General features: G+C 46.2%; 2 protein-coding genes across 2 annotated transcripts in view; both read left to right on the top strand.

Annotated features, from left to right (window-relative positions):
• Positions 1 to 1,808: 1,808 nt before the first annotated feature.
• On the top strand, positions 1,809 to 20,163 carry LOC132886114 (E3 ubiquitin-protein ligase TRIM21-like). Its single transcript, XM_060920676.1, has 5 exons — positions 1,809 to 1,865; positions 18,684 to 18,779; positions 18,887 to 19,120; positions 19,216 to 19,363; positions 19,619 to 20,163. Exons 1-5 carry the CDS (start codon positions 1,809 to 1,811, stop codon positions 20,161 to 20,163), a joined length of 1,080 nt encoding a protein of 359 aa, XP_060776659.1.
• The window catches only part of LOC132882715 (E3 ubiquitin-protein ligase TRIM39-like), a 29,103-nt gene continuing 19,868 nt past the window's right edge, over positions 11,559 to 20,793 (top strand). The window contains exon 1 of the mRNA XM_060915816.1: positions 11,559 to 11,581. The gene's annotated coding sequence lies outside the window, so the exon portion shown is untranslated. The remainder of the gene's footprint in view (positions 11,582 to 20,793) is intronic.

Genomic DNA, 20,793 nt, shown 5'->3' with positions numbered 1-20,793 from the left:
TACTTTTTAATAATTATTTGTAATAATTTTTAATAACTTAATTTTATAACATTTAATAATCCCTAATACTTATTAATCACTAATTCATAAGTAGTAATGATTAATAATCAATAATAATTACTACTACTAATTATTAGTGGTTGTTATTCATCTCATCTCATTATCTCTAGCCGCTTTATCCTGTTCTACAGGGTCGCAGGCAAGCTGGAGCCTATCCCAGCTGACTACGGGCGAAAGGCGGGGTACACCCTGGACAAGTCGCCAGGTCATCACAGGGCTGACACATAGACACAGACAACCATTCACACTCACATTCACACCTACGCTCAATTTAGAGTCACCAGTTAACCGAACCTGCATGTCTTTGGACTGTGGGGGAAACCGGAGCACCCGGAGGAAACCCACGCGGACACGGGGAGAACATGCAAACTCCACACAGAAAAGCCCTCGCCGGCCACGGGGCTCGAACCCGGACCTTCTTGCTGTGAGGCGACAGCGCTAACCACTACACCACCGTGCCGCCCGTTGTTGTTGTTGTTATTATTATTATTATTATTATATTAAAAACACTGTTGTAGACGATAGGTAATAAAACTAAAAAACGTTTTATACAAATTATTTATATTGTATTATATTTAGAATTCTTGTATTTTCTGTAGTTCTTTTTAATTGAGTTTTGAAATAAAGGCTGTTTATATATTTATATTAAACTTAGTACAATAAACAATGTTAATTATGTAAAAAATGATGCTCATCATTATTATTATTATTAGTAGTATTTCCTTTTAGCCCCATTTTCAACCTGACTCTTGTGCGCATGCGCGAACCCCCCTGCGTTTCACTCCGGAGTGCTTGACCTCTAACACGCGCGCGCGCGCCTCGTGTCCGTGAAAAAACAGTTTCCCAGTCCGCCGTGTCCCCAGCGCTGCGGTACCGGCTTTACACACATTTGTGCGATCCAGCGCTTTTTATCGCAAACGAGTCTTCTCCTTATTTTGGGGGCGCTTTCTAACGCCCGCGTAAGCTACCTGCGCATCTCTCACTCTTCACAACCACCGCACCGCACCACACCAACCATACCCACTGCACCACACCAACCATACCCACTGCACCACACCAACCATACCCACCGCACCACACCAACCATACCCACTGCACCACACCAACCATACCCACCGCACCACACCAACCATACCCACCGCACCACACCAACCATACCCACTGCACCACACCAACCATACCCACCGTACCACACCAACCATACCCACCGCACCACACCAACCATACCCACTGCACCACACCACACTGCCTCCAGTAGCCTCCTAGCGTTAGCTCTTAATCTACAGAATGCACAGAACGCACAGAACCAATGCTGCCCCCAAAAGGTGCGCTGGTCACTTTTAAAATTACGGTTAAAAAAATACCCCAAACCGGATGGAGACATTTCACTTGTTCGGTCCAATATTAAATTTAATACCTCCCTTTCGAAAATTCCAGTCATTCCAAACAATTTAAGACGTTTTTAGGCCTTGAAAACCGAAAGTTGTATTTAAGACTTTTTAAGGACCCGCGGGAACCCAGCCTCTGCCGGGAGACTGGGAAATCGCAAGTGTGGGAATTCTGGCGGCAAATTTGAAAATATCAATTATGAGCAAAAACCGTAATAATCGACTTCAAAGTCATAATAGCGTAATTGGACCACCGAAACCACAATGATTACGGGCAAACCATAATGGTTGGCATGTCTGAATAGTGCATTAAAGAAAGTTGGAAAGTCTACCCCAGGGAAGGATATGATCTGTTACGCAATGTTGGAGAATTTGACTGATAAAGGGAAGGAGGTGGTGTTGACCTTATTCAATAAGGTGTGGACAGAAGGAGTCATCCCAGCTGTTAGGACTAGGACTGTTTTGGCCTCTAGAGGCCGCTGTTATTTCCTTTTCATGTCGTGTTTATTTTGGCCTCTAGAGGCCGCCACTGTTCCTGTGTTTTGTGTTTGTGTTAATTGCCTAATTATCTTCACCTGTGTCCTTAATTAGTTTGTCTATTTATACCCCTGAGTTCAGTCCTCTTGTCACGGAGTCTTTGTGCTGTTATGTTTATCTCCAGTTTCCTTTGTACTGTGTTTTTTGATCTTCTTAGCTTTTGTATTTTTGCACTTTGCTTTTCTTTTGGATTATACTCTTTGGTTTTTTTTTTTGTCTTTTTGTTTTGCCCTGTATATAGTGTATATAGTTTAAATAAACCTTTTGATTCTTTTTCTACTTCCGCCTCACGCCTCTGCATTTGAGTCATCCCCCTGGTGGCCTAGTGGGGGTTTGCTGGATTATCACACCAACGAACCAGGTTCGAATCCCAGCAAAACCCTAACAGAAAGACTCCGTCATGACCGACTCAGCAGAGGCTGCTTCAACTGTCTACCTCGACGACATCCTTATCTTTTCCAAGACCGTGCAGGAGCACCGCCACCATGTCCGCCAGGTTCTCCAGAGGCTGCTACAGAACAATCTGTTCGCCAAGGCCCAGAAATGCGAATTTCATGTTCCCGAGGTCTCCTTTCTGGGATTTATTGTACGGACAGGCCAACTCCAAATGGACCCTGCCAAGACCCTGGCCGTCCGGGATTGGCCTACTCCCAAGTCCGTTAAGGAGGTTCAGCGGTTCTTAGGATTCGCTAACTTCTACCGCAAGTTCATCAGGAACTTCAGTTCTGTGGCAGCACCCATGTCTGACCTCACCAAAGGGACAGGTGGATCTTATGGCTGGTCTCCTCAGGCAGAAAAGGCGTTCAAAGACCTCAAGGACCGCTTCTGCATGGCACCCATTCTGGTTCTCCCGGACACCTCCCAACCATTCATCGTGGAGGTGGACGCCTCGGACAGTGGTGTCGGCGCGGTGCTCTCTCAACGTTCGGAAGGAAAGCTGCACCCCTGCGCTTACTTCTCCCACCGCCTGAGTCCTGCTGAGTCCCGGTACGATGTGGGGGATCGAGAACTGCTAGCGGTCAAACTGGCCCTTGAGGAGTGGAGGCACTGGCTGGAGGGAGCACAACATCCATTCCTGGTTTGGACTGACCACAAGAACCTGGAGTACCTCCAGCAAGCCAAGAGACTGAACCCTCGACAGGCTAGGTGGGCCCTGTTTTTCAGTCGGTTTGACTTCACCCTCTCATACCGCCCCGGCTCCAAGAACACCAAACCTGACGCACTGTCCAGACTGTTCTCTGCCACTAACAGGGAGAATGAAGTCGGGCCTATTATCCCTGTGTCCCGGATTGTGGCCCCTGTCCGCTGGGGTATTGAGGAGGCTGTCCGACGAGCCCAACGCCAGGACCCCGGTCCTGGGACGGGGCCACCAGGCCTCTTGTACGTCCCACATCAAGCCCGGGCCAAGGTTCTCCAGTGGGGTCACTCTTCCCCTCTCACCGCCCACCCGGGAGCTCGGAGGACCCTGGACTTCCTGAAAAGACGCTTCTGGTGGCCTAACATGGAGAAGGAAGTAAGGTCATTTGTCCTGTCCTGTGAGGTTTGCACCAGAACCAAGAACCCACGACAGCGTCCCCAGGGTCTCCTGCATCCTCTGACCATTCCCCGGCGTCCCTGGTCCCACGTGGCAGTCGACTTTATCACGGGTCTCCCTGAGTCACAAGGTAACACGGTCATTTTGGTCTTAGTTGACAGATTCTCCAAGGCCTGCCGCTTCATACCACTGTGCAAACTCCCCTCTGCTCTTGAAACTGCGAAACTTTTGTTTAATCATGTCTTCCGAGTCTTTGGTCTTCCACAGGACATCGTCTCAGACCGAGGGCCCCAGTTCTCCTCCCGAGTGTGGCACGGGTTCTGCAAGGTCATCGGAGCCACTGCCAGCCTCTCCTCTGGGTTTCACCCACAGTCCAATGGTCAGACGGAGAGGCTCAACCAGGACCTGGAAACCACCCTGCGAGGCCTGGCTATGGATAACCCGACATCGTGGAGCACCTGGCTGCCATGGGCGGAGTACGCCCACAACACCCTGCAGTCATCGGCCACCAAGCTGTCGCCATTCCAGTGCCAATTCGGGTTCCAGCCACCTCTGTTCCCGGACCAGGAGGAGGACGCGGGGGTGCCCTCGGTCAACCAATATGTGAGACGGTGTCGCAAGACCTGGAGCAAGGTCAGGAAGACCCTCATACAGACCTCCAGAACCAACCAGACTCAGGCCAACCGCCATAGAAGACCTGCACACGCTTTCCGCCCTGGGCAGCGTGTTTGGCTGTCCACTAAGGACCTTCCACTGCGGGTGGAGAACCGCAAGCTTGCTCCTCGCTACATTGGCCCCTTCAAGGTGGTGCGCAGGGTGAACCCTGTCTCCTACCGGCTCCAGTTGCCCCGGACTCTGAGGATCAACCCCACTTTCCATGTTTCCCTGTTACGGCCCGTACTGACGTCTACGTATGCCCCTGCCCCTAGGAACCCCCCACCCCCCCGCATCTTCCAGGGGCAGACTGTGTTCACTGTGAATCGCCTGCTTGACTCCCGCCGGGTCCGCGGCGGGTTGCAATATCTGGTGGACTGGGAGGGCTATGGTCCTGAGGAGCGCTGCTGGGTTCCTGCTCGGGATGTCCTTGATAAAGAACTATGTCGGGACTTCCATTCGGCCCATCCGGATCGCCCTGGGAACGTCAGGAGACGCTCCTAGAGGGGGGGGTCCTGTTAGGACTAGCACTGTTTTGGCCTCTAGAGGCCGCTGTTATTTCCTTTTCATGTCGTGTTTATTTTGGCCTCTAGAGGCCGCCACTGTTCCTGTGTTTTGTGTTTGTGTTAATTGCCTAATTATCTTCACCTGTGTCCTTAATTAGTTTGTCTATTTATACCCCTGAGTTCAGTCCTCTTGTCACGGAGTCTTTGTGCTGTTATGTTTATCTCCAGTTTCCTTTGTACTGTGTTTTTTGATCTTCTTAGCTTTTGTATTTTTGCACTTTGCTTTTCTTTTGGATTATACTCTTTGGTTTTTTTTTGTCTTTTTGTTTTGCCCTGTATATAGTGTATATAGTTTAAATAAACCTTTTGATTCTTTTTCTACTTCCGCCTCGCCTCTGCATTTGAGTCATCCCCCTGGTGGCCTAGTGGGGGTTTGCTGGATTATCACACCAACGAACCAGGTTCGAATCCCAGCAAAACCCTAACACCAGCAGAATGGAAGCAGTCTGTTATCATCCCTATTAGGAAACCTGGGAAAGATGCAAAGTACCCAAGTAACTACAGACCTATAGCAGAGATGGGACCAAGTCACACATGTGCAAGTCTCAAGTAAGTCTCAAGTCTTAACCTTCAAGTCCCAAGTAAGTCCCGAGTCTTTTTTGTCTTGGGCAAGTCAAGTCACAGCAGAGGGGAACCGTCAGGGCCTTCTAGGCCTTCAGAGAAGGCCTTAAAAATTTTGGACCAAAAGTAGCTAATAAATAATATAAATATGCATATATTTTTTTAAAAACTGTCTAATTTAATACCATACACTAATACATTTCTCACGTGTTCTTCAGTTAAGTTTACTGTCAAGTTCACATCAGCAATGAAAGGGTTACTGGCTGAAACACACTGTCCAATCAAAATCGTCCCTCATGGAGAGCGAGCTCATTAATTGGTTAGGACTTCACAAGTCCCTGAGAAGGCCTGAGCTATGTATTTTGATATGGAGAATGATGGGGAAATTGACCAATCAATGTTTGGTTTTAAGTGGGCGGGACAAAAACAAAAGATTGTAGGCCTTCATGAAGTCCTAGCCGACAGGACAGCAGCGGGCAAAATAAAATTGATAGAATTAGTGGTTGAGAGTTGAATGGCGGATAACGAGAGCGACGTTGTGGCTAGCTTGCTAGCATCGCCTTTTTCAAGGCGACCTTTCACCGAAAAGCTGGAGATAATAAAAAACGGAAGACCAACTCCACAATTAGAATTCATGATGATGGTGATCATTATTATTTTCATTCTCCCATTTTAATCACTGTAAAATTAAGGGGGTGTAGCGGGAACTATAAAAAGACTTTTATTTGATGCACCTCCCGAAATGGAAATGTAGGCTATTTGTACTTCATGTCAATTTAAAATATATGTCTTTTTATTGCCAACTTTAAGAATTATTCATTTGAAATTGCATTACAGTTTGAAGATTTGAAGATTGTGTTTGTTTTTTTGTACGCTGTTATTTAATAGTGCTGTTAGCATAGATATATATATATATATATATATATATATATTTTTTTTTTTAAGGTCACGAGTTTTATGCAATGTTTCCTGTTGGGGAAGTTGTGATGTTATGGTCTGTTTGTTTACATCCTTGTCGTCGTTAATTAAACGATCAGTTACTTAACGCTTTCAAGTCATCCTCTGTGCCTTTGCCGCGATTATTTATTTTCTCATCAATATGAGGGCTGAGGTGAAGGCCCAGCTGTAGTGCTCACGGTTCGCCACTGAGTCACAGGCTATGTCAAGTCAAGTCCAATAATAAGTCAAGTCCAAGTCAAGTCACCTTAGGCGTATTGGTGTAATTTTAGCAGCAGAATATGAATTTAATACATTGAAAAGGCAATACATAAGCAAATGTCAGTAAACATCCCTGGCACATGTGCCCAACCTGTTAAATATTTGCATTTTAAATACTCATGTTCTGTAAGATACATCATGGAATAAAACAAAACAGTAATAATGTCACAAAGTTATTTATTGATGGCAAAATTGATTGCAAGATTGAAAGCCAACTAAGTTTCTCACATTGTCATCAGCCAACAAGAAAAATAAACAGAGAATTGGCATTCTGTTATGTGCGTAGTTAAAAGAGGGTAGGACGACACCTTGGGTTAACAGGGGCATGAGCTCCTCCATTCTCTAATCACGTCAGATGAGATGATTATTATTAATAAGATACACGTGGAGAAACCTGAAGTGACTTCGATGTATGTTTGCGCCAGTAAAAAAAAAAAAAACAAAGGATAGAGAAATGTGTCAGACATAATTTAGGTCTCAAAAAGAAGACCTGTTCGCCCGTGCAAAAGTGACATCATCTTACCCCATATGACAAGCTCCAGAGGTGTGTGCAAAAGCGCTCTCTCGCTCTCCGAGGCTGCCTCAGCCTGTGCGGAGCGGGGACATATAGAATGACTTTGGCGCGGGAGTCTTGGTTCCCGCTATAATAGATTGTTACGAAAATAAATGTTAAATGAAATATGCATCCCGAGCATTCCTTTCCACAGGAACTTTGCTCACAACGTTTCGGTTGTGGCTAACGCACTGTCCTCCTTACCACAAGTGCAACGTTTCGGGAACAATACGGAAAGGACAGTGCACGGGATTCATCCTTCCTTGAACAATTACCCAGAGACTTTTTAAATTACCTCACTGGGAAATATCCAATGCACCTGTTCAGTTACAGAGTTGTGCTCTCTAAATTGTAGTCATTCAAACCATTGTTTTGGTGGCCTGGTAGCCTGACATGATGATATGATGTGAAATCTGTGAACACATCGTGGCATGGGGTGTGATATATAGCCCACGCAGAGAGCGTGCCTGATGGACAGGGCGGTGACAACGCAACGGCAGTGCAATCAAAATTACTGAAGTATGTGCATATTACATTTTATTTTCACAATAAAAACACGATGGAAATAACACTCAAGTCACTCAAGTCATCGTGTCATCGGGGATAGATTAGGGATAAAATTAGCTCATGTTTTAAGTCGTTCAAATTCTGTAAAGCTGCTTTGCGACAATGTTTATTGTTAAAAGCGCTATACAAATAAACTTGATTTGATGATTTGATCGTGTGTCAAGTCAAGTCCCGAGTCTTAAACTTCCAAGTCCGAGTCAAGTCTCAAGTATTTTCATGTTTTGTCAAGTCAAGTCATGAAAACAGTGACTCGAGTCAACTCGAGTCCAAGTCTCAAGTCCCCACCTCTGACCTATAGCATTAACTTCTCAAATGGGTAAAGTAATGGAAAGAATGGTTAATGACAGGCTGGTCTACTGGTTAGAAACTATAAATCTATTATATAGCTACCAGAGTGGTTTTAGGAAGGGAAGGGGGACTATAGATCCAATAGTTGCCCTGGAGGACTCAATAAGGAAAGCTCAGGTTAATAAAGAGACCGTTTGGGCCATATTTTCTGATGTTGAAAAGGCCTATGACATGGTCTGGAGAGAGGGTCTTCTTATTAAGTTGTAACAGATGGGAATTAAAGGAAGAATGTTCCAGTGGGTTAGAGACTTCTTATCTGGTAGGAGGGTTATAGTTAAAATTAATGAAGAATTTAGTAATGAGTATATAGTTGAGAATGGTACGCCCCAAGGTAGTATTATCAGCCCAGTACTATTCTTGATTATGATCAATGATGTTTTTAAAGACTTACAGAGATCAGTTAATGTTACATTGTTTGCAGACGATGGGGCTATGTAGAAGAGGGGTAGAAATGTTAACTTTATTGTGAATAACATGCAGCAGTCAGTGGATGCTGTCCAAAAGTGGGCCCTTGAATGGGGATTTAGAATTTCTATAGATAAGAAAGAGCTAGAAAGAGTCGATTGCTTCAAATATTTAGGCCTATGGTTTGATAAGAGGCTAACATGGTCTGTACATATACAGAAGATGATTGAGAAATGTAAAAACGTTTTAAATGTGATGTGATGTTTGCGTGGGGTGGATTGGGGTGCAAGCAGGCCAGCCATGAAAACTATTAACATTAGCCTCATGAGATCTGCATTTGACTATGGGTGTGTGGCTTACAGATCTGCATCTAAGTCACTCTTAATTAAGTTGGATGCTATTCAAAATAAAGCTTTGAGGTTATGTTGTGGTGCTATGAAAACTATCCCAGTTAATGCAATTCAGGTTGAGATGGGTGAAATGCCTCTTCATATCAGGAGGGATCAGTTAACTCTGGTTTATTGGGCTAACCTTAGAGGGCAAAAGGAAGACCACATGAGTTATTCTTCTTTAATTCACTGCCAAGAGAGAGACAAGTCTCAAGTTAGAAGCTTTGGGTGGATTATATCTCAGAAAGCAAGTGAAATGGGCCTCCAGTTGCTTAATGTGTGTCCATCAGTGTCTTATCCAGCTCTTCCATTGTGGCTATTGAGAGAACCTCTCGTTGACCTAGACCTGTTAGAATTGAAAATGAATGAGGAAATCAACAGAGATATAGTTGAGTATCATATTAGAGATGTGTATGAAGATAAACTTGTGGTATTTACAGATGCATCAAAGTCAATAGAAGGTAAAGTTGGTGTTGCATTTGTAATACCTAGCCTCAAGATCTGTAAAAAAGAATGATTGAGTACTGATCTTGCAGTTTACACAGCTGAGCTAGTAGCTATTCTTATTGCCCTGTCCTGGGTTGAGAGCAACAGGCCAAGGAATGGGGTGCTAATCGCGTCAGACCCATAAATGCATCTGCATTGATGAGCATCCAGAGTGCTATGTCGCAGTCCAGACAAGACATTGTTTTAGAAATTGTACAGATGATAAGTAGACTATTAAACTCTGATACAAATGTCAGTTTTTTATGGGTCCCAGCTCATTTAGGAGTACGAGGTAATGAACCAGCTGATAAGAACGCTAAGAAGGCATGTGAATCTCCTGAGATCACTATAGATATTCATAATAGTAAACCTGAAATTAAAACGATAGTCAAGTCAAAGTCCAAGGGAAAATGGCAAAGTGACTGGAATAATGCTAACACTGGTAGGAAATATTACAGTATTCAAAGGTTTGTGGGCGGTGCAAGACCAACTGCTAGATCCACTCACGAGGAAGATATTATCTCGAGGATGAGGTTTGGGTGCACTGGTTTGGACAGTACTCTATTTATTTTAAAAAAGCATGCTGATGGAAAGTGTAGTGTATGTGATGCTGCTGAGACCGTAGAGCATGTTCTAGAAGACTGTAGGGAGTTTGACCAGGAGAGGCAGCAACTTATCCAAGAGCGAGAGGCAGAAAGTGTTATGAGTAGCACGCTGTGTGAGCACAATCGCTATCAGGCGCGTTAAAATGTAAATAACTTTTCTAGAATTTCACCAAAACTCATTGAATTTTCAGCATTGTAAGAGAACTCCCTAAAGTATTATTCAGCAAAACCCCGGAATGATAGCACAAATCTAGAATTTTTAACAGAATTTTAGTTCTTAAAATTTAACGTAATTATGGACGTCACGCGTAACATTTACACCCGTGAAAAATCACTTTGAATGCTGTTTTGAAAGTTTTGATCAAATATTCTCTATAATAAAAAATCGCTTAAATATTATAAACACACAGTCTTTTAATGTATCTCAAAATAATTTTGATAAAGCAAGGAAATTCGGAAGAATTTTTTTTTTCTTTTGCTTGTTGTGTGCGTCATGCTACCAAAATCTAACTAACCCCTTCACGCACAATTCCAACTTTCATGGACTTGTAGCGTGAATAAACCTTTCAAAAAATATATATAATACTTCTCACCCAGTAAATTAGAATCCTGGTGACTTATATCCTCGTAGCTTCAGTAGATCTAGAGATTTAGTCGATTTAGTAAATCCCAAACACTGTGAAACACGCCAGCCATCTATGGTGAGAAGTGCTGCTGTAGTTGAGAAACTCTCATTCCTCCCGCTTCCTCCCGCTTCCAACTAACTCCGTGACCCGTACCAAAATAACAATGTCATGCTCATCACTTAAGGATGATTTATGCCAAGTTTCACGGAAAAATACAGCGAAATAAACTTGCTAGAAGCATTTTTCAAAATCCCAAACATTATGAAACATTTCTTGTAGGGTTTCAGGTTACAAATTTCGAGAATAGAGAAATTGCGGCGCAAAAGTTTGCCACTCAACTCGCAAAAATTCTCCATCCTAGTGAGTTTCACAACCGAACTAGGCTACGTGACAGTCCGTGACCACCCAGGAATGTTCTAGAAGGTATGCTTCTAGGCACGTATGATCGAGAAAGACGCCACGTGAAGGTAGTAAAGGTAGTATTTCCACTGTCTTATGACGTTTCTGCTTGTTTTCTTGCGATAAACAATGCATTATGGGTAATCATTAAAATGCTGATTTCAAGGTCAAAATGGGTAAAAACAACTAATTTATATAGATATTGTAAAAATTGTGCCTAATAGTTATTTCAGTACATAAAATCAAAACCTGAATTTAATTTTTTTCCCTATGTTACACCATTGTGCATCTATAGCATGCTACTCATCTGTGCCTTTAAAAATAAATAGAATTCTTCAGAAAAATTCAGGCGAAGTTTGCTTTAGGTTTTTGTTTCACTTCTTGGAAGGACCTGGTCTGATTAGAAGAATTTAGGGTTTATTTATTTATTTATTTATTTATTTATTTTTTAGTATTACTCAGATATCCAGACTCTCACTCCATTTCGGTAGGTGACGGTAATGCTTCCAAAAGTTGTTTGCCAACCGCCATTAAAAAAGAAGAAGACGCTTTATGGCAGTGGACTGGATGTTTTGGAGGCAGATAGAAAACACGTTCATGCTGTGTGTTGTTCCTGATGGTTGCACGTTTGAGCAGACAAATAAAATTAATGTAAAAGAGGAAGCCGACCCTCCATCATTTCACAGTAAGCAGTGCTACAGATGACTCTACTTCCTGTTTGTGTTGTTGTTTTTCACTTGATTTCTGTGACATTACAGTTCAGTTTCACAGATCATTAAATGTAACAACAAATGAATAAAAAATGATGTCATTACTTAATAATAAAATGTAAATATTTGCCAACTTGCTGTGGGTTTAGTGGAATAAAACACTTTGGGACATGCTGTGATTGAAAAATAATCAACATTTGGGTGTGAACAGTAACTCCACTTCCCCACTGATTATTTCCAATAACAGCATGACACTGACTGTACTGTCTCCTGCTTGGAGAATTAAAATGTACTTCGTGCTTAAGGACATTTAATACACCGTGACAATAATGCATTTTTAATTCTCATCTCATCTCATTATCTCTAGCCGCTTTATCCTGTTCTAGAGGGTCGCAGGCAAGCTGGAGCCTATCCCAGCTGACTATGGGCGAAAGGCAGGGTACACCCTGGACAAGTCGCCAGGGCATCACAGGGCTGACACATAGACACAGACAACCACTCACATTCACACCTACGGTCAATTTAGAGTAACGAGTTAACCTAATGTGCATGTCTTTGGACTGTGGGGGAAACCGGAGCACCCGGAGGAAACCCACGCGGACACGGGGAGAACATGCAAACTCTGCACAGAAAGGCCCTCGCCGGCCATGGGGCTCGAACCCAGACCTTCTTGCTGTGAGGCAACAGCGCTAACCACTACATCACCGTGCCGCCCGCATTTTTAATTACTAAATAAAATTAATATGAAGTGTTTAAAATACTCCTGAAATTTGCATTTTGAATTTCAAGTGGTTTCAGGAGAAAGGGATCAATATGAAAAATGCATTTACACTAAAGGACATACTGAAGAAAATGTCACACAAGTGCAGTGAGAAGTGAATCATTCAGGAGAGAGATTTGAGATAATTACTGGTGTTATGGATTATATTCAGTTCAGTGTCCATGAACATTGTGTAAAGTTCAGTGACCAGCTCCTCCATCTGCGGTGTGTTAAGGAGAGATACAGCAGCTCCTTCCTCCCTACTGCTGTGAGACTGTACAGCCAGCACCTCACCAAGCACAGCACCAGACGCTCCTCACAATAATCAACAATACTGTCCAGATCACTTCTACATCCATAGATACCCCTCTGCTATAATGTATACTGTGTGCACTGACTACCAGCATCAGTACTTTACAGCGAACTGCTCGCTACACATGGTTAAAATGGCTCTTGTGCAATATACCGACTTACTTGTGCAATACTACCTGGGTAATACTGGTAATAATACCTGTGCAATACTTACACGTGCAATACCACCTTTGCAATACACTTATGTTAACTATCTACAAACCTGTTAATTTATGCAAATTTGTTAATTTTTTTAATCTCTAAATTTGTAGTTTATTTCTTTTATATATATCCTTTCTTTATACTTAGTACTTTTGCACTACTCCTTCACTGCCTATCTTTTTCTCTTTATATATTTTGCTGCTGTAACAATGTAAATTTCCCCTTGTGGGATAATAAAAAGCTATCTTATTATTAATCTTATTATTATTATAGGCAAAGTTGGAGGTGGCGGAGTTGAGGATTGTGGCAGCGGGGGCGTGGTCAAGCACCGGTCTGTGTCAGGAGGGCGGAGTCAGGGAAGGTAAGTGGCAGAATCACTACACCTGACGGCAATTAACCTGTGTTTGTGTGTCTCCCCAGTGACCGCGCCCTATTTAAGGAGAGAGAGCGAGAGCAGAGGGAGCTCTCTCCACAACCAGATGACTGGAATGTGTGCGCGTGTGTGGCTGAAAGTAGAAAATATTTGCACTGAAAAGTGAAAATAAAAGAGTTGTGTGAACTCAGTCTCTGTCCTGCCGTCCTCTGTGCTCCACCCACACCTAGTGAACTTTACAGTGGTGCCGAAACCCGGGATCAGAATGGAGCACCAGCCGATCAGCCCCATGGAGTCCTCCCCGTTCGCCGACCTGGTCCACGCCCTCGCCACAGCCCAGCAAAGCCAGCACCAGGCGCTCATCATCTTCCGGAAGGAACAGGAGCGACGCTTCGAAGCCCTGGTGCTGGCCCAGCAGGAAGACCGCGAGGCGTTCCGGCACCTCCTCGCGTCGGCGGGGTCCACCAGCGCTCCGGCCGCGGGCCCGTCTCCCCTCACCGTTACCAAGATGGGTCCGCAGGACGACCCCGAGGCTTTCATCACGCTGTTTGAACAGGTCGCAGAAGCCTCGGGGTGGCCGATGGAGCAGCGCGCGGCGCGCCTTCTCCCCCTCCTAATGGGAGAGGCGCAGTGGGCCGCGCTACAGCTCCCCGCCGATCACCGGCTGGCCTACGCGGACCTCCGCCGGGCCGTCCTCCAGCGCGTGGGGCGCACACCAGAGCAACAGTGCCAGCGCTTCCGCGCTTTGTGCTTGGAGGAAGTTGGCCGGCCGTTCGCGTTTGGCCAGCAGCTCCGGAATGCCTGCTGGCGGTGGTTGAGGGCCGACAACCGCGACGCCGAGAGGATCATCGACCAGGTGGTGCTGGAACAATTCATCACTCGCTTACCAACAGGAACCGCGGAGTGGGTCCAGTGCCACCGCCCGGCGTCGCTGGATCAGGCAATCGAGCTGGCGGAGGATCATTTGGCGGCTGTTCCGGTGGCAGGAGAGCAGACGGCGTCTTCTCTCCTCTTCTCTCTCTCTCTCTCTCTCTCTCTCCCCCTCCTTCTGTGTCTCCTCCTTGCCCCATTCCCCCACCGCGGAGATGGGAGCCGGCGCCACCCCAGCCGGCCCGCCGCACCCGTGGTGCCCTCCCGTTTCTCCCTTCTGTGTCTGTCTCTCCCCCACCTCAGGTGAGTGAGCCCCAGAACACCGGTGCAGAGGGAAAGCCCGGGTCAGTTTGCTGGCGCTGCAGGGAGCCGGGCCATCTTCTACAGCAGTGCAAGGCAATGGAAGTGGGCACGGTGGTTCGGATCCCAGACACGCCAGAGGGCGCCCTCGATCGGGCCGGAGCGTATCGCATACCGGTGAGTATCCAAGGGGCTACCTATCAGGCGTTGGTGGATTCTGGTTGTAATCAGACCTCAATTCACCAAAGCCTGGTTCAAAACGAGGCATTGGGGGGAGCACAGGGGTGAAGGTGTTGTGTGTGCACGGGGATGTTCACCGCTACCCTTTGGTGTCAGTCCACATTTTTTTCAGAGGGGAAAAAGCCATAGTGAAGGCGGCGGTTAGTCCTCACCTTACCCACTCTTTAATTTTGGGGACTGATTGGCCGGGATTTCGGGATTTAATGACACATTTAGTGAAGAGTAGGTCCTGCCATTTAACAGGGGGAGGTCCCGGTGTCACTTTGGCGGGAGCAGCTGTCACAGAGCCGTCTACGTCATCTCCGCATCAGAGTGAGGAGCCGCCGGCTCCTCCTCTCTCTATTGGGGAATCCCTCGCAGATTTCCCATTAGAACAGTCGCGAGATGAGACTCTGAGGCATGCGTTTGACCAAGTGAGAGTAATCGATGGTCAAACGCTCCTGCCGAACGCCACCCCGTCCTTCCCTTACTTCGCGATTATGAAGGATAGGTTATACCGAGTGACGCAGGACACTCAAACTAAGGAGCGAGTCATGCAGCTTTTAATTCCGAAGAGCCGCCAGGAATTGGTATTCCAGGTGGCTCACTTTAATCCCATGGCTGGACACTTAGGGCAGGACAAAACACTAGCCCGAATAATGGCCCGGTTCTATTGGCCAGGGATTCGCGGCGATGTCCGTAGGTGGTGTACGGCATGCCGCAAATGCCAGTTAGTAAATCCAGCGGCCATTCCAAAAGCGCCTTTGCGCCCTCTACCATTAATCGAGACCCCGCTCGAAAGAATTGGGATGGATCTCGTCGGGCCATTAGATCGGTCAACACGAGGGTACCGCTTTATATTAGTTCTAGTGGACTATGCAACGCGATATCCGGAAGCAGTGCATCTTCGCAATATCTCAGCACGCAGTATTGCGGAGGCACTCTTCCGCGTTATCTCCCGAGTTGGAATCCCGAAAGAGATTCTGACTGACCAAGGCACCTCGTTTATGTCACATACACTGAACAAACTGTATGGGTTATTGGGTATTAAGCCGATCCGCACCAGCGTCTATCACCCACAAACGGACGGTTTAGTTGAACGGTTCAACCGCACCCTCAAGAACATAATTAAAAAATTCGTAAGTGAGGACGCACGTAATTGGGATAGATGGCTCGAACCCTTGCTCTTTGCAGTGCGAGAGGTCCCCCAAGCCTCCACGGGGTTCTCCCCATTCGAATTGTTATACGGGCGTAAGCCGCGCGGCATCTTAGATGTGCTGCGGGAAAATTGTGAGGAGGGACCTTCCCCAAGTAAAAAAAAAATCCAATACGTTATTGACCTGCGCGCAAAGCTCCACACGCTCATGCACCTAACTCAGGAGAATTTGCGGCAGGCCCAAGAACGGCAAGCCCGCCTGTACGACAAGGGTACGCGCCTTAGGGAGTTCGCACCGGGAGAGAAAGTACTCGTACTGTTGCCCACATCGAGCTCCAAATTAGTCTCCAAGTGGCAAGGGCCCTTTGAGGTCACACGGCGAGTCGGGGACGTTGACTATGAGGTGAGGCGAACGGATAGGGGCGCTACAGATTTACCACATCAACCTACTCAAACTCTGGAACGAGGAGGTCCCCGTGGCATTGGTGTCGGTGGTTCCGGAGAAGGCGGAGCTGTGGCTGGAGGTTCAAAAGGGAACATTGGCATCGCGTACCTCTCCGGTCCCCTGTGGAGACCACCTCTCCCCGACCCAACTCACGAAGGTTGCCCAGTTGCAGACCGAGTTTTCGGACGTGTTCTCGCCCCTGCCCGGCAGCACCAACCTCATAGAGCACCACATTGAGATGCCCCCAGGGGTGGTAGTGCATAGCCGCCCTTACAGGTTACCCGAGCACAAAAAAAAGTGGTTCGGGAAGAACTCGAGGCCATGCTCGAAATGGGCATCGTCGAGGAGTCCCACAGTGACTGGAGCAGCCCGGTGGTCTTGGTACCCAAGGCCGATGGGTCGGTCCGGTTCTTTGTGGACGATAGAAAAGTCAACGCGGTGTCTAAATTCGATGCGTACCCAATGCCTCGTATTGATGAGTTGCTCGATTGGCTAGGCATGGCTCATTTTTACTCGACGCTGGATTTAACAGAGGGTTATTGGCAGATCCCCTTGACTCCATTATCCCGGGAAAAAACGGCCTTTTCCACACCGTTCGGCTTACACCAATTCGTCACACTTCCGTTTGGGCTGTTTGGGGTGCCTGCTACATTTCAGCGGCTGATGGACAGGGTCCTCCGCCCCCACGCCACCTATGCGGCCGCATACCTCGACGATATAATCATTTATAGTAATGACTGGCAGCTGCACTTACAACACCTGAGGGCCGTCCTTAAGTCGCTGAGGCGAGCGGGTCTCACAGCCAACCCAAAGAAGTGTGCGATTGGGCGGGTGGAAGTACGGTATCTGGGCTTCCACTTGGGCAACGGGCAGGTACGTCCCCAAATTAACAAGACAGCAGCAATTGCGGCCTGCCCGAGGCCCAAGACCAAAAAGGGGGTGAGACAGTTCCTGGGGCTGGCTGGCTACTATCGGAGGTTTATGCCTAATTATTCAGACATCACCAGCCCGCTGACTGATCTCACTAAAAAGGGGGCACCAGATCCAGTCCAGTGGACGGAGCAATGCCAGCGGGCTTTCTCTGAGGTAAAGGCTGCACTGTGTGGGGGGCCACTTTTACACTCCCCTGACTTTTCTCTCCCTTTTATGTTGCAGACCGATGCGTCGGACAGAGGGCTGGGGGCGGTTTTGTCCCAGGAGGTGGAGGGGGAGGACCACCCCGTCCTGTACATTAGCAGGAAGCTGTCAGTGCGTGAGGGGCGCTACAGCACTATTGAGAAGGAGTGTCTGGCGATCAAGTGGGTGGTCCTCGCCCTCCGCTACTACCTGCTGGGGCGCCCTTTCACCCTCTGTTCGGACCACGCTCCCCTCCAGTGGCTCCACCGCAAGAAGCATGCCAACGCGCGGATCACCCATTGGTATCTGGCACTCCAACCCTTCAATTTTAAGGTGGTCCACAGGCCGGGGGCGCAGATGGTTGTGGCGGACTTCCTCTCCCGTCAAGGGGGGAGTCGGCTGCAGGCCGGACAGCCGCCCGGCCTGAGTCGGGCGGTGGGGGTATGTGGCAGCGGGGGCGTGGTCAAGCGCCGGTCTGTGACAGGAGGGTGGAGTCAGGGAAGGTAAGTGGCAGAATCACTACACCTGACGGCAAATTAACCTGTTTGTGTCTCCCCAGTGACCGCGCCCTATTTAAGGAGAGAGAGTGAGAGCAGAGGGAGCTCTCTCCACAACCAGATGACTGGAATGTGTGTGCGTGTGTGGCTGAGAGTAGAAAATATTTGCACTGAAAAGTGAAAATAAAAGAGTTGTGCGAACTCAGTCTCTGTCCTGCCGTCCTCTGTGCTCCACCCACACCTAGTGAACTTTACAAGGATGTTAAGGTTTGCTATGGGAGTGACAAGGTTGGACAAGATAAGGAACAAGCACATCAGAGGGACAGCACATGTGGAGAGCTTGGGAATTAAGCTAAGAGAGATGAGACTGAGATGGTATCGGCACATCCTAAGAAGAGATGCAGAGCATGTTGGAAGGAGAATATTGAGGATGGAGCTGCCAGGCACGCAAAAACGAGGAAGGCCAAAGAGGAGATACATGGATGTGGTGAGAGAGGACATGAAAGGGGCAGGTGTGGTAGAGAAGGATGCTGAAGACACTAGGGAGCAATGGAGACGAAAGATCCGCTGTGGCGACCCGTAATCGGGAGCAGCCAAAAGAAGAAGATTATTATTATTATTTTAATGTACACATTGCTCCAGCACACTCCGATGACAAAATTAATATCATCAGTAAAAAAAAAAAAAAACATACTTCCTAAAAATGTACACAGTGCAGATTTTATTAGAGATGGAGACAGAATGAAACCTTGGAGTTCACTGAGTGAATTTACTCCATCTAGTGGTTAAAAAGTGTAAATTTATGTATTGTGTGTATCTTTCTCTCAGACTGAGTTGGGAAAGACACAAGCAGAAGTTCAGCAGATGATCCAGGAGCGAGTGAAGAAGATTGAGGAAATCAGACACTCTGTAGAACTCAATAAAGTGAGTCTCTTAACTCACGTACAAAATAGCTCCTTTATAAAAACACATTCAGAGATTATGATCTAATCACATGAAATAAAACAATTTCTCAATTTGTCTCCTGTTAGAAAAACACAGAGAAGGAGAAAGCAGACAGTGTGAAGGTCTTCAGTGCTCTGATGCGCTGCATTGAGAGAAGTCAGGCTGAGCTGCTTATGGTGATGGAGGAGAAGCAGAAAGCAGCAGAGATGCAGGCTGAAGAGTTCATTAAAGAGCTGGAGCAGGAAATCACTGAGCTAAAGAGGAGAAACACTGAGCTGGAGCAGATCTCACACACTGATGATCACCTCCACCTCCTACAGGTCAGAGTCCCTCTGTTTCTCAATAGCAATGCAGCACATGACAGGACAGCAGTCCCCATGCTGAGGGATTTCTCCTCTCTCCTGCTGTACTGTAGATTTACCCGTCACTGTGCAGCCCTCCACACACCCAGGACTGGACTGACGTCACAATTAACTCTCATCTGAGTGAGGAGACTCTGAGGAGAGCTCTGTCTCAGCTTCAGGTAACTCTCAGTGAGGAAATGGAGAAGGTTCCAGAGATTAGTAAGTGTTTATTACACAGACACATTACATATATTTCCAGTATTTTGTTTTAATTAATAAAACACAAACATTTAATTAAATCTGTCAACATTTACTCAAATATTGTCTAAAATTATTTTCCAAACAGAACTGAAGAGAATTCAACAATATGCAGGTTTGTGAGCTCTTATTGGTCACATGACTAAATATATATTTCTTCCCTGTTCCACACTGTGCAATGAAAAAACTGATGTTCACTGTGTTTCTGTCTCTCAGTGGATGTGACTCTGGATCCTGATACAGCTCATCCTGAACTCATCCTGTCTGATGATGGGAAACAAGTTACATGTGGAGACAAGAGACAGAATCTCCCTGATAACCCAGAGAGGTTTGATCGTTATGTCTATGTTTTGGGAAAGGAGGGATTCTCCTCAGGGAGATTTTACTATGAGGTGCAGGTCAGAGGGAAGACTGCGTGGGATTTAGGAGTGGCCAGAGAGTCCATTAACAGGAAAGGGAAGATTACAGCCAGTCCTGAAGATGGGCAATGGAGTGTGTGGCTGTGGAATGAGACTGAATATGAGGCTTGTGATTCTCCCTCTGTCCCCCTCTCCTTGAAACAGGCTCCTCAGAAGGTGGGGGTGTTTGTAGATTATGAGGAGGGTCTGATCTCCTTCTATGATGTTGATGCAAAATCTCTTATCTACTCTTTCAGTGGTCAGAATTTCACTGAGAAACTTTATCCATACTTCAGCCCCAGTCTCAATGATGGAGGTAAAAATTCAGCTCCACTGATCATCTGCCCTGTTCATCAGATCTAATCATCACTTTTATTACCTCGCCTGGGACGGATTCCTCCAGGGGGCGAGGTATCGTTTTTGGTTGTGTTTCTTTTGTTTTTTTTTGTTCACAATATTATGGGAAAATGACTGATCAATCTTCATGAAACTTTCAGGATAGATGGACATTGGTTTCAAATAGAACTTCCAACATTTTGAGGGTCATCTGGTCAAGGTCACCAAAAAGGTCAAAATTGTTTTTGTTGTGTCTACTGCCTCATATAGAGGCGCTAGCCACTACACCATCGTGCTGTAAGAATGTGAGTGTAATAGTCGCGCACTGTACTGTACATGCGCATACACATGTTCCTATTAAAATGTCCGGTGAGTGTATTCAATTCAGTTCACCATTCAAAATAAATGGACGAGACTAAAGAAATTGCTTTCAGACATGTTTATGCTTATTGCAGAGGGAAAGTGTGTTACACTGAGCTCTAGCTCATAAGAGTTTGGGTCATGGTGACAGCGTGTGTATGTCAGCCTCGGTTCAGAGGTTTCGGTTTTGAAAACTGTCAGAGGTAAGAGTAGAATAATATAAAGTACAGACACTTGGTATATTTTACTTCTGTGATTTTTTTTTTTTTAATTATTCATTTTTGGATTACTCTTTAT

This window comes from Neoarius graeffei, chromosome 1 (assembly GCF_027579695.1).
Source record: "Neoarius graeffei isolate fNeoGra1 chromosome 1, fNeoGra1.pri, whole genome shotgun sequence".
In the NCBI taxonomy this organism is placed as follows: Eukaryota; Metazoa; Chordata; class Actinopteri; order Siluriformes; family Ariidae; genus Neoarius; species Neoarius graeffei.
The sequence above is the reverse complement of the archived record's forward strand: the minus strand, read 5'-3'. Positions and strand labels throughout refer to the sequence as shown.

What these genes read in the sequence shown, in the direction of transcription:
- LOC132886114 (XM_060920676.1), top strand. Translation starts at nt 1,809, where the DNA reads ATGTTGGAGAATTTGACTGATAAAGGGAAGGAGGTGGTGTTGACCTTA. An exon ending in ATCACCTCCACCTCCTACAG is followed by an intron (nt 19,121 to 19,215) that starts GTCAGAGTCCCT and finishes GCTGTACTGTAG; the next exon opens with ATTTACCCGTCACTGTGCAG. An exon ending in GGAGAAGGTTCCAGAGATTA is followed by an intron (nt 19,364 to 19,618) that starts GTAAGTGTTTAT and finishes TCTGTCTCTCAG; the next exon opens with TGGATGTGACTCTGGATCCT.